The sequence below is a fragment of the Dreissena polymorpha genome, chromosome 7, assembly GCF_020536995.1.
Source record: "Dreissena polymorpha isolate Duluth1 chromosome 7, UMN_Dpol_1.0, whole genome shotgun sequence".
Taxonomy (NCBI): domain Eukaryota; kingdom Metazoa; phylum Mollusca; class Bivalvia; order Myida; family Dreissenidae; genus Dreissena; species Dreissena polymorpha.
Window position 1 is genome coordinate 67,500,096 of NC_068361.1, and position 14,639 is coordinate 67,514,734.

The 14,639-nt window shown below is 35.9% G+C and overlaps 1 protein-coding gene across 1 annotated transcript in view; it reads right to left on the minus strand.

Moving 5' to 3' along the window:
- The window catches only part of LOC127839085 (fibroin heavy chain-like), a 278,358-nt gene that overhangs the window by 245,837 nt on the left and 17,882 nt on the right, over positions 1-14,639 (minus strand). The window contains exons 8-9 of the mRNA XM_052367276.1: positions 2,898-3,125; positions 2,622-2,741 (exon numbers count right to left, since the gene is read on the minus strand). Coding sequence (XP_052223236.1) covers positions 2,622-2,741; positions 2,898-3,125 — 348 coding nt within the window. The remainder of the gene's footprint in view (positions 1-2,621; positions 2,742-2,897; positions 3,126-14,639) is intronic.

The following is a 14,639-nucleotide window of genomic DNA, read 5'->3' on the forward strand; positions in this document are numbered from 1 at the left end:
TTACTTTTTTTCTTTCTTTAATTTTATTCTTGTTTTTTTTTACTGGACCTTTTTAGATCCTATGTTTACATTTATCAATATAAAACATTTAATGACAAACTTCAATACATGCAAAAATCTGTGAAAAGGTCCCTTCAATGCTGATAATCAAATGAAAGTTTTGCGCCGAGTACCTATTATTCGCCGTTGACATTTTCAAACTTCATTTCTTATAATGCAGACAAATTGTAACAATGATTAATTGGTTTATGTATTGGTTTTCTGTGGTTTACCTGCTTTGAGTTAAGCATAGGAATAACGACACGCCTTCAACATTTTCAGAAGACATGTCTGGTTACGATCCGCTATTATTTAAAAGGAATTTGAATAATTGCATAAAAGAAATTAATTGTTGGTAGATTTAACAAAACAATTAATTGCGACATACCAAGGAATGCAAAGCAATAAATAGATGCGTTGTGAAATGTCTGTATTAGAATATTTGAAACTTCTGTAAATGTAAATAATATCGGGGACTCGCATCGTTGTTACGATATCTCGCAGCATGATTTAGCTCCTCTGTAACGTGATCTGGCGTTCTTTTTATCAAGGGGTTAAAAAGGCACCGTAAAAGATGTTGCGTTACTTTGACGCTTCATGCACGACGCTTTTGTAATGTTCGATATTCCATTTTCGAAGTATCGCAAAACTATTTTCATCTGTAAGTAATTAATATGTTGAGAATAAATAAAAAGTTTGAGTTGTTATTAATCTCCGAAGGTTAACGGAATTTATAATTTCCGCAAAATGTTTGTAACAGCCCTCGTATATTTTACATTGTGTTCTGTTCTCTATTATCTTTATGTGATTGGTCAACTAACAAACAATATCTGTATCGTTCACTGTTTTTCCACAAAGTCTTTTTTTCAAAGACCTGTTGTTGTTGTTATTAGACGACAGTTTACATGCTCCCAATAATTTTTCAATTGTATTGACAGTCATTTATCTGTCTGCAAATTGATTCAAATTCGATATTTGCTAGACTATGCTCATATCATAATTGACAAATCTTGCACCAAAGGAATGTCCGTTGGCTTACTACATGTGATAGCGTGCAAGATTAAATGTTCATTTAGCAAAACAGTTGTGTAACTTGATTTCGAATACGATAACCTAACATACTGATCTGCAACACAAAATAAACCTAACACAATATCGTTATTATAGTAACACAAGCACACATAAATATATTTTGATATAAAAGTTATTAAAGAAGCGATTTTTTTAAAACTTGCTTAGGAGGGATGATCTTCAAAAGCAACAACAGGAATTTAAAAATACACTTTCATGTTTTAAACGTTTATGAAGTATTCAATTCACATCGATTTTACATTGTTTAAAGTTGGAAGCATTCAGAATTGAGTATCCTTTTGTTTGATGTCATAAGTATTTTAGAAGACTAGTAACGTGTATTCGGAGTGCGGGCTTAATAGCATTTTAAATTTTTTATTTCTGTGTAAATATAAGCAACCGGTCACTTTTCTAACATGGAGGACTAGATGACTATAACAAGGACTCCTCTCATTATATTTGTTCTGGAGTTTCGTTATTCCTACATGTAATGAAGTAATGTTTTTGAAAATATCCTGCTTCATTTTAACAATAGATGGAAGTCTTTTTTGCATACTATTTATTGCTTAAAAGCCGTTCAATAACAGAAATTACATGCATCAAAATACAGTTATTAGGGAACACACACAAAAATAGAACTAGCTAGAAAAGGTTTAACAGTCCGTCGTTGTCGTAATAATAGTAGAACAGCAGTAGTTGGGAAGTGAGGTGACCACGTGGACATTGGCAAATCATTGTCGGCGATATCTCGTGAACAACTGGTGTCTATTCGATGAGTCTAGTATTCTGGAACGATAATCAAAAAGATGTCGTTATGTGTTGTTCAAGAGCTTCATGTTTTATCCGTTTGCTATCCTTGATACGCTGAACCAAAATAATCTTACGAGAAGTATCCAGTGTTTTACTTCGTGCTTTTATTTGCACACAATTTGATTTTGAATACTTTTAGCTTCGTGCATGTGCTTAAAATGTCGTACCTGATTAGCCTGTGAAGTCTGCATAACCTATTCAGGATTGACACGGTCCGCTTAAACTGGATTTTCGTTTAGAAGAGATTTCTTTTAAATAAAAAATTCCATTATAAGCGGAAAGTGTCGTCCCTGATAAGCCTTTGTGTACTGCACGTGCTAATCAGGGACTTCATTTAGCGTACATGCATTAAGCCCGATTTCCCCAGAGCTATGCTCATTTATTGAATGTTATAATACTCGTATAGGCCTACTTACTCTTGCCCATCCCTCCACCTGTTGCTCCACCGGCACCGGATTGGCCGCCAATTGAGAGTCCACTGGAACCAGATCCCCAGCCGCTACCTGAACCAGATCCCCATCCGCTACCGGAACCAGATCCCCAGCCGCTACCGGAACCAGATCCCCAGCCGCTACCGGAACCTGAACCCCATCCGCTACCGGAACCAGATCCCCATCCCCTACCGGAACCAGATCCCCATCCGCTACCGGAACCAGATCCCCATCCGCTACCGGAACCAGATCCCCAGCCGCTATCGGAACCAGATCCCCATCCGCTACCGGAACCAGATCCCCATCCGCTACCGGAACCAGATCCCCATCCGCTACCGGAACCAGATCCCCATCCGCTACCGGAACCTGAACCTGAACCTCCGGCTCCTCCTTGAATTACATAAAAGATTGAAGTTTCCGTAAATACTTGTAAAAATAAATTTAGTTCAGAATTTTTTAGTTTGTGTTCTACTTGTAAATTAGGTTGCCTGCACTGTACTGAATTACCTGCGCACATGCCACATTAATTATCAAAGTCAGACTCACCAGCAATTAGAATTTTGATTCCCGAACCGCCAGTGCTACCGCCCCCTCCGCTACCGGAACCAGATCCCCAGCCGCTACCGGAACCAGATCCCCAGCCACTACCGGAACCAGATCCCCAGCCGCTTCCAGAACCAGATCCCCAGCCGCTACCGGAACCAGATCCCCAGCCGCTACCGGAACCAGATCCCCAGCCACTACCGGAACCAGATCCCCAGCCGCTACCGGAACCTGATCCCGAGCCGCTCCACCCACCTTGGCCGCCCGATCCACCTTGGCCGCCCCATTCGCTTTGGCCGCTCCATCCACCTTGGCCACTCCATCCACCTTGGCCGCCCGATCCGCCACTTCCTGACCAACCGCCTGAAGCATCACGATTTAAAATGCGTATATTTATTAAAAAGGATTTTAATCAGAACATCATGACCATAATAATAGCAATTAAATGAATGCGGTTTCCATCTACCCGTAATTTACATAAAGCAGCAAGCAGATTTTAAACAATATGCAGTAAAACCCTTGATATTCAGTCAATAGTTAAGGTATTTAGTATTAATACCACAATAATTAACTTCAACCCGTTATTGTATCCCCGTGATTATATCTAACAAATAATATACCGTTCCGGAATAAACTAGATTTTTTCTAACCTTTTTCGAATCACAATGAATTTCTCTAATTACGAATTAAAGACTTGATACTTTTTTAATCCTTTTGATATTTTTCTAACAACCAATTAACCCTTTTGTTCTAACAATGAAAGTGTTTATATGATGGTCATTAGCAACTAGTTAACTTGGGTGGAATTTGAGAAAAAAATCTGAAACAATGAGCGAACGAGCAAAAGATAACATGCTGTAACAACAAATTTTAGATTCGTTAAAAAGCTTGCAAAAAAGTAATTTTTAAACCATACGTTCACGTATCGTTAAATTTACATCTCAAATTATTCGAGCATTTTGGATGTTTTTGTTTCATGTAATATGACATGACCATCAACGGCCATAAACAAATTGCAATGTGTGTATATGAGAATGTCGTAAAGTCGCGATTGCTGTTCACATACATGTCAGTTAATTGTGTACCAGATGACTGTTATAAAGAGTTGTTACCACATAGTTAAAGTATGTAATTGTCCGCTATCTCATTAAACTTATCGCTATTATAAAATATCGCCAAGGGTAGAAGCAATCAATGGAGACAGCTTGATTATGCCCTTTACGAAAGTGATACGTAAATGCAGAAAATAAACGACTTTAAATATAAAACACTTCCGAAATAGAATTGTAATCTGAGAGACGAAATCCATCTCTGATTTTTATGTTCACCCGCGGGCGAAACGTGTTTCTTGTTTGCTGCAGTGTGGTTTTTCAAAAACGTTGAATAAATAACTGATATGGTTATAGAGAGTATATGGTCTCATATCCCAATACGGACTAGATATGGAGTGTAAAAAATGCGTTGTCGCTGCACCTTTAAAAATGGTAGCAAAAGAGTAGCAAATAGGCACGCTTTAATGCACCGAATAAATATTTTACAGAAATTTCAGTTAAATATAAATACCCTTTGCCTACCTTTACCAATGGCAGTCACGGTGCAGACAAAAAGTGTCGTCAACAAGAAAACGTTCATCTTGGATTGTCTGTATATACAAAAAAAAACATGATAAAAATGTGAAAAGAGTGTTTTACAAAAGTTCTACAGTTTATTGTTTTTATTTGAGTATATACATTTGTTAATACATAAATAATCTCCTTTCAAGCTAGTGACTGTTTCGTAATAGCTAAAAGTTCAGTAGTATAATACAAAAAAGATCGTAATATTTGTATATTTGTTATTTATGTAAAAATAAAAAAACGTTTATTTCGTTTATAGTATATTCTCAATTTCGCTCCGTTGCCAGGTTGAAAGTACATTCTTAATTTCGCTGCACGTTTTAAAAACTCTCTATCAATATGAATGTTCAACTTACCTTGCTTGGGGAAGAATGGCGAATGCATCGTGGTTTGGGAATCAGAACCTTATATACTCTCCCTGCATCCGACTGAGCAAACATTTCGACGCAGACGGAACGCCGTAAATTAGTTAAAAAAGGCTTATGACATCTTATTATTAATATATGACATAATGATCAAAGGCTTTCTCCTGTTAGCGGTTGCGCTTTATTTGGCATGTGAAACAAATACATGAGGTGCGTCGCAGTCCGTTAAACTTTACATAGAACTTTATTGCGATTTAATATGAACATCCACGTGAAGATTTTAAAAAATGCCGCATCGAGGAAAGTGATGCAGAAGGCGTGGCATGTAAATACGACCCCAGTATCTGTCATCTTGCAATGGCTATGCACCATGACATGTTAACTTATGTTTATTTCAATTTACTTTTTTAGGAATGAGCGACACAAAAAGGATCATTTCCTACCCACAAGCATTTGGACATCAAAGCCTTGATAGCATGTATCGCTTTTACCTATTTCATGTAAATGATGTTGTATATTTAATAAAGGTGATATAGTCCTTTGTAATCTTGTTTTGCAGGAATAAAATATTCATAGGCCTCGTAGTGCGAACATGTGCCTAAGGGTATACCTCTGCAGCCGTGTTATCTGATGAGGAGTAAGTATTTCCGCTAATTAGGTCAGGAAACCTTGCGTGACTTAACCCTTTGCATGCTGGGAAATTTATCGTCTGCTTAAATGTTGTCTGCTGAATTTCTAAAATTAGCATTTTCTTTATTTTTTTTCAAAGAATACTATCAAAATAGCAAACAGTTTGGATCCTGATGAGACGCCACGTTCTGTGGCGTCTCATCTGGATCCAAACTGTTTGCAAAGGCCTTTAAAATTCGGTTCCAGCACTGTAAGAGTTAAAAGTGGACAGTTTAGCTCCTGACCAGATAGTGCGAAATCGCAGTCTGGTCTGGAGCTACGGATGCCGCACACGGTATAATACATATTTTTCTACGATGCGGATTAAATAGTATTGATACATTTCTCAACACCATCTGAACAATCACATACTGTTGATACCAGAAAGTTACATTTAACACATTTCTAGATAAATAGGTGTGTAAAATTTACATTTCCAGATTATTATATAGATGTGTACACAATATTTTTACCTTTTTATAGATATGTATTTTATATATTTGCAGAGAATTTTTAAAAAGTACATGTATTCAGACCAAAAATGTGTACATATTTTATTTTTGAAAACTAGATGTGTACATACTATGATTTCGAGAGACATGGGCATGTAGAAATTTAATTTCTCGAGGCAGCGATTTGTCAATTATATATAAAATATTTCAAGATATATATATATATATATATATATATATATATATATATATATATATATATATATATATATATATATATATATATGTGTGTGTAAACATTTTATTTTCATTAATTCAAATGTGTGCGTCATGCATTTTCAGAAGTGTGCATTCTCTATCTACACACACACACACACACACACACACATATATGTGGTGTTTTTAGAAATTTCAGGGTAGATTATATAAACATCATTGAAAGAAGGGGTATTCTCGTGAGCAAATGTTTAATACGAAGATTTTATTAACAATTTGACATAAAGAAAATAATGTGTCGATTAAAGATAAGTCTTATTAGTGGCGCGTAGAAAGGCTGAAGCCCATGCCTTTTTGTGTGGACCATGCTTTTGTATCGATCAAATAAAAATATGAGTCGCGTTCTGTGAAAAGGTGGTTTAATGCATGTGCGTGAAGTGCCGTCACAGATAAGCCTGCGCAGTCCACACAGGCTAACCAGGGACGACACTTTCCGCCTAAAATAGATTTTTGCTATGAAGAGAATTTATTTTAATGAAAAATAATATAAAGACGGAAAGTGTCGTCCCTGATAAGTCTGTTAGAACTACACAGGCATATCTGGGACGACACTTTACCCAGATGCAATTAACCTTTTTTTCACAGAGCTTAGCCCATATCTATGTATCCACTAATTTGCCCAAACATCATGTATTTCAATTGTCTACCGCAGATGTAGATCGGGCTACTTTACACCAACACATATAAATTTGGCGATTTTGGCTTTATCTAACAAAAAGGGTTATATATGCTGAAATGTTTTTGATACAAGCGATAAAAATGCAATGTGGTTGAATGTGGTTAAATTAATGTGGCATTCAAGATTAACTTACTTAAAATATTAAAATTTGTCCCACGTGTTCAATCGTTGGTCAAACAATGCTCATTGTTTCAGAATATCTTGGCTTAGGATATTCGACAAAGTCAAGGGCAAGTAATGTCAACATTATTAGTGTTTGTGTGTGTAGATTAAGAACTGTTTTTGCAAGAAAACAATTCATCTGGTTAGAATATTGTCGATATAACATTGCTGTTGTTATGTTGTGTTGTTGAAAACGCTGTTGATTGTTATCTCCCAAAATTTTGACATATGATGGGTAACTAATAGATATTGTAAATGATTTCCGTTATCTCAATTTTGAATTATATCGTCAACTTTAATTTGAACCAATAATATCTGTATGGTAAAGCACTTAAAGGCATGAATATTTTATTCAACTAAAGTATTGACTTCGAGTTAAAACATGAAACCATTTGTCAGTTGGTAGACGCACTCGAAGGAGAAATTTTAAATTATGCACGTGAAGTCCACATGTGTTGGGCGCGTGGCCAATTCACTGAAACACTATCAATATGTAAAAAAAAAACATTTTTCATCACGTTGACAAAACAAATTCTGATATAATATATATTAACATATTATATCAGATAGTTTTGTCAAAGTGATGAAAAATGTTCTTTTATGACATATTAATAGTGTATCAGTGAATTGGCCAAGCGCCGAACACCTGTGGTGAAGTCTGGGGAAGCACAACATCAAAAGAAAAAAAAACGGATTCCCTGAAAATGTTGCAAGATATTACTGAATGTTAAACAAAACGCATGCAGCGCGCCTGTTTATGGCGATGAAGGTAAATATCCTCCTTTATAGATCGTTATATTAGAATTGTTAAACACCGTTTTGAGTTATCAAATACGGACAACATTATATTAAAATGGTAAACTAACAAACCCTTCAAATAGTCAGAATGGTTACACAGGTGGAAGTAACGTACCCTGGATAGTATATGAGTCCAGGAGCCCAATATATTCAAATAAACATATAAAATCATGTTTTATGGGAGAAAACAACTTTTCTTTTAAACAACGAGGCATGTCACATAATGCATGCACATGCAACCACTTACCACTAAAAACTACCCCTTACCCCTTAACTCTAATTTTGATTTACTTGAAAACGAAAGTAGCCATTGCTCTTGAACACGGCTTAGCAGTGAATCACACTGACAGAGCCAGGCACAGAAATATCCAATCAACAACAACAACGACGCTTTGACAAATGTGAATAAATGAAAATTACTAATCATTCTGATCGTATTGGAATTAGTTTTTAGGGGTAAGTGGTTGCATATGCATGCATTTGTGACACGCCTCGTTGTTTTAAAGGAATAGGACGCAAGCGATAGATTAAGGGAAAAAATAAAAAATATTGTTTGAAAGTTGGTCGAAGATTTATTCGGGTTGACAAACAGGCTCGAAATAATGCTTGGTTATCGGCCGACTGTGAAAAAACGGCTGGACGGATTTCTTTGAAGTAATTTTTTTTGGAAGGTTGTCCAATTGCCCATAAGAGGACCAAGGGATGCTTTAGATAAAAGCTATTTTTGATTTTTTTTCGACCCGCAAAGATAGGTCTATGATAAATTCAAGTTAATGACCTTGTTATTATTCCAATATAAGAGGGTGGGGATTTTTTCATGGCTCTTTGTCATTTGTTCTCTCATAAAATATGATTTTATATATTTATTTGAATATATTGGGCTCCTGGGCCCATATACTATCGGGGGTACGTTATTTCCACATGTGAATGGTCATATTAATTTGAACTCACATGTTAAGAAGCTTTCTGACCATGACAGGTTTGCTCATGTATTTGACAATGCCAATGATGTCTATGCTAACATGTGTGTATCTCACGTTTGGTTGGTGGTCACCATACAAGACTGATAATATTCCCGCCGTTTACTACGCCTCCATCTGCACTCACAGCACACGACTACACCGACATCTAACAAATTTTAGTAACAACTAAATTGCTCTAAACGCGGCTACATGTCAAAATTTGTCGCAATGTTCAAGAATCTAGCAATTTAACCCTTTGCATGCTGAAAATTTGTTGTCTGCTAAAATGTTGTCAGCTGAATTTCTAAAATTAGCATTTTCTTCATTTTTTTCAAAGAATACTATCAAAATAGCAAACAGTTTGGATCCTGATGAGACGCCACGTTCTGTGGCGTCTCATCTGGATCCAAACTGTTTGCAAAGGCCTTCAAAATTTGGTTCCAGCACTGAAAGAGTTAACGATTGAAGTGTCTAGTGCTGGGACACACGCACAGTAAACGCACAAACACTAATACTTCTGGTAACAGTTGCTTAGTTTATTTCTTTTTTGGGGGTGCTCGCAGTCTGCAAGATTATTTCAGTTATTTTACGGCGGTAATCATACCAATTTGCACTTTTACTTGCTTACCTGGTTCACAAGAGCTAAGTGAACACCAGTACTAAGTGCGCACATGTCAACAACATCTCTTTTAAACTCTTAAGGATACTTTTACGTATGAAATAAGTGCTAGTGTACGGTCAAAAACAGCATTACATGGTTAGGGAAGCAAGCCTTGAAAACCATGGTGTTAGACGGTATAAACTTCGAGGACATGTTTAGTCATTAAAGACCGTGTCTGTGTATGTACAACAACAAAATTAACATTCGTTTATTGCACATGAAAAATGTTTATTAAACATGATTGTGTTACTTAACAAACGTTTAAATAAGAAGTGCTATTAACGGGAAAATGCAGCATCAATATAACGCGTGAATCATTATTGTTTGATCCGAGCTCACCCTTGCTGTGCATTGTTGTGGCCTGGAATACAATAGGAATGAACATGCACGGGTTTTATATTGATGACCGCATGTCAGAACAATTCAATTGAGTCGCGTTCTGAGAAAACTGGGCATAATGCATGTGCGTCCGCACAGGCTAATCAGGGACGACACTTTTCGCCTAAACTAGATTTTTGCTTAGAAGAGACTTTCTTTAAACATAAAATATCATTAAAGCGGAAAGTGTCATCACTGATTAGCCTGTGCGGACTGCACATGCTAATATGGGACGACACTTTACGCACATGCATTATGTCCAGTTTTCTCAGAACGCGATTCACTTATTTGTAAAATAGTGTCTTTCTGGGTTGGGTATAAATAACTTCAAACAGTTTCTTTCAATAATATTGTATTAAATTTGTTAATAATAATAAGCGTTCATAATACAATGTTCAGAATGAAACACAGCTACTCAATCAGTGTAGATTTGATCAGAACTTGTAAAGCCCTAATGATAAACAATAACATACACATAAATATCATAAAGGCAAAACATATAATAATCTGAAAGTAAATTATTTGCACACATACAATTATTAACAGGATGTGTTCTAGTGGCCCAATTAAAATAACACTCTACACATATATACATATTCTGTATGCAATATATATGATAAATGTATTGCTTAGACAACAGTTAACATCACAGATATAAATTATATACAAAAGTTATGTTTTCTTCTCTTGCCCCCCCCCCCCCCCCCCCCCCCCCCACACACACACATACAATACATCTCAACATACCAGGTGTGGTTTGGGTCTGCCTCTCTGCATCTCGCTGACTCGTGATGGTTAACCCATATATGCCTAGTGGACTATCCCATCCTTCTAAATTGGATCAATTTATTTCCAAAATTAGGGATGTCTAGTAGCTATATGTATTTCTTTATTAAGAATATTTCTTTCAGAAATTCCTTTAAGCAAACAGCGCAGACCCCGATATTGAATTTAATATCACATTCGATATCACAATTAATGTTTAATTGACATTTTAACACAAAATGATTCTTATTAATAACAAAATAATACAACTTTCAATTCCGGTCTAGGATTCGGCTCAAAATGACAAGTTACATTAGCTATGTATTGCTCTGTACACACTTACGAATGCATATTGTTTTTTAACCCATTTATGCCTAGCGTCTAGAAAAAGGCCATGGCAAACAGCGTAAACCCAGATGAGACGCCGCATGATGCGGCGTCTCATCAGGGTCTGCGCTGTTTGCTTAAAGGAATTTCTGTAAGAAATATTCTAAATATAGAAATAAATATACTAAACATCCCTAATTTTGGAAATAAATTAATCCAATTTAGAAGGATGGGAGAGTCCACTAGGCATAAATGGGTTAAACATTCAAAAATAAACACATACTTGTATGGATCAAATTTTTAAAATAATTGTATACATTATCTAACAACTGTAACTGTAAAAACCTATATTTATAGTTTAAATGACAACACATCAAAATCATAATATGGCATGATGTTGGTATGATAACATGAAATGGCAAAAGTTAATAAAATAAGTTAATGACTGGTCGCTAAACTAAGTATTTATACTGTTTATATACGCTTCATTTGTTTCTAAAAAAAACATTTCAATAAAGTACACATGTGATAAAACAACTCTAACGCACATTTTTAAACCACTCCTCAAAATATTATTTATGATAACAACAGATATGTATCTACTGGTACAAGTGTAAAAACAACACAAACTAAAAATAAATTGTGAAGTTGTTTGTATGAATATTTATTGAAATATGCAAACCTAATAAAATAAAAGCATAACATATGTATTTTCATCTGTTTTCCAATAATTACAGTTGTGAATTAACAATGAAGCAGGGATTGGTTTTAACAAGTTATACGACCGGACAGAAAGCGTGAAAAACAGGGTGTGTGTGTGTGTTGTTTTGCTTAATAGTACAAATTGGTATTTTTAGGGAATTTTGATCTGTGTACACCTATTATCCTTCTCAAGCCAATATGTTTTAATGCGAAAGTGGCTACTGGTTCTGAGTTCATCGTGGATTGAAACAAACATATACTGCTAGTTTCAATGGTTAAATAGTTACTGTAATTTAGTATGCGCGTGTGTTTACAACATCAATAATATTGGATGAGTCTAGTCACAAAGTGTACCTCTTACAATTTTCGTTATCGTTGGTTTATGTACATTTGAACGCACTTCTGAAGATGGACGTTTGCAAACGAAACTCTTTTCTAGAATGCAACATAATGCTTGGATATGGCGCATGGTTCCGATAGGCCTTGTCATCACGGGTACCGTTGGGAATCTCCTCAACATTGCGGTGTTGCTTCGGCCAAGAATCTGGAAGATTTCGTCCACCATCTTTCTCCTGTGCTTGGCTGTCTCGGATTTGTTTTTCCTTTGGACTACCATAGTTCCCCGTATTTACGAGGAGATTAATCTCGTAAACCTCAGCGACTTTAACCAACAGGCTTTTTGCAGGACGCAGGTTTGGATAAACCACGTGTTTGGAGGTTACTCCATTGGGCTCTTAGCGGCATTGACTGTCGACAGGACAATCTTGAGTAGATCGGCGGTGCTTGTAAGAAGAAGAAGGAATGTTTATATCACCTGCGGTATTATGTTCGTTATTTGCGTTCTCTTCCCGCTTCATTTCTTCTGGGGTTATCAAATTCAGTCAAAAAAGGCTGTCATTGGAAAATGGGCTTTGGACCATTTTACCGGGACATCTGGCCTATTAGTGGTACTCAATGTTGTTCCAATGTTGATTGTCATTCTAGGCAACATTAACATCCGAATTAACATAGTCAGACAGAAGAGGCGTTAATTTCGAAGCAATTGGCTCAGAAAAGCAATCGCAACACGGATCCCGTAGAGGTATGTTAAACACGCAAAAATATAGACGCTTCCATAAATTCTGTGACTAGGATGCTACTGCTTAGCAGCGTTTTGACGACCTTACCGTTCACAATCTACCAATGCTTGTGGTTCAAGATGGACGACTCCACTCTAAGGGCCCATGCTAAGCGCCATCTTTACGACGCAGTTATAGAGGTCATCCTGTATTGCAACTTCGCGTTTAATTTCTTCTTGAACGTCGTCAGTGGTTCGCTGTTTAAAGAAGAATGGCATACGATGGTAGAGGAAGTGCGGTTAAAGCTTTCGTGTTTTTGCTCATTCCGGTTTCTTACCGCGAATGAAAGACAGCAAAAAAACGCATGTACTTTTCAGTGTTTGGAACACACGGCACATCCTGTTTAATTAATCATATCTCTTGGGGTTTATAAGTATAGTTAAAGTATGTTAAACGTTTATATACGAATATTTTTGTTTCTCAGTTTTAGAACATTGAGTACCGATAACCTGATCTATAATCAGACATTCTTTATCGACGAACTAATCACTTTTAATTGGGACGAAATTCCAGCACGGCATGTCATTATGTCAATGTTATTTCACCAAACATATATTTCAGGCGATTGGTCAGAAAAAGAAACTCAACGCTCCTAATGTTGTCCTGTACAGCCAACAGCTATTTGTAATTACACAAGAAAATTCCTGGCAACTTTATTGCTATTGAAAAACCAGCAACTCACATATTATAACCGCAATATTAATACATAACAGGATCTTTTCAGTTAAGTTGACGATACATTTTATTTATCATATTAAACGAATTCATTATTAACATTTTATATTTATATTCAATCCGCGCAGTAGTTTATCCATCCTTAAAGGGGAACTTCCGACAGTGTTTAATATCGAAAGGCAATCGCGTTTCAGCATGCATATGAATAAAATAAGAATACAAAGGACATATCACGTTTTGTGAGCATGTGTCCGGTTTCCAAATATTGTTAATTTAAACACTCAATAAACTTTGTATCGGAGAACACTATTATGCTATCATAATTATCAGATCATAATATAAAATTATTTCAAACTACAATCACTTGTTAAGAACACTAATTTTACATTTTATTTTCAAACCTAATCCATCATCAGGCTGATACAACGAGCATTTTGTTCAATAAACGAACATCATTATAATACAAGGAGCATCATACTTAATTTAAAGGCAACCATACGCAATTTCAGTTATTTTATATACTTTATTTCTAAGAAACATGACTTTCAGAAATTATCTGGTATGAATATTAAATCCAATAAACAATACAATGACATTATATTGCTATTGGTTTAACAAGCGAAAGCAACACTATTTTGGCCTTAAAACGGACCTATTGACATGTATCGGAATGGAAAGATGACATTTATATCATCATTTTAAATCAACATAAGTTAGTATTCATCCCTTTTCATGACAATAAGACATATTAAACGACCTTGAGTTGCCCACTCGTAGTTATACATGTATTTCCTTTTGCTCGGTTCTGTTTTTTTTGTCTCTTCATTTGGAATTCAGATAAGACGGCGACAGTTGACAGTAACTTTAACCCATTTATGCCGAGTGGACTCTCCAATCCTTCTTAATTGGATCAATTTATTTCCAAAATTAGGGATGTTTAGTATATTTATTTCTATATTTAGAATATTTCTTACAGAAATTCCTTTACGCAAACAGCGTAGACCCTGATAAGACGCCGCATCATGCCAAGGCCTTTTTTTTCTAGACGCTAGGCATAAATGGATTAAACAGATCAGTCATCGTTATTTTTATATATATATTACAGAAAGAAAGTTTGATTGTTCCAGGAGATGCGCCCGT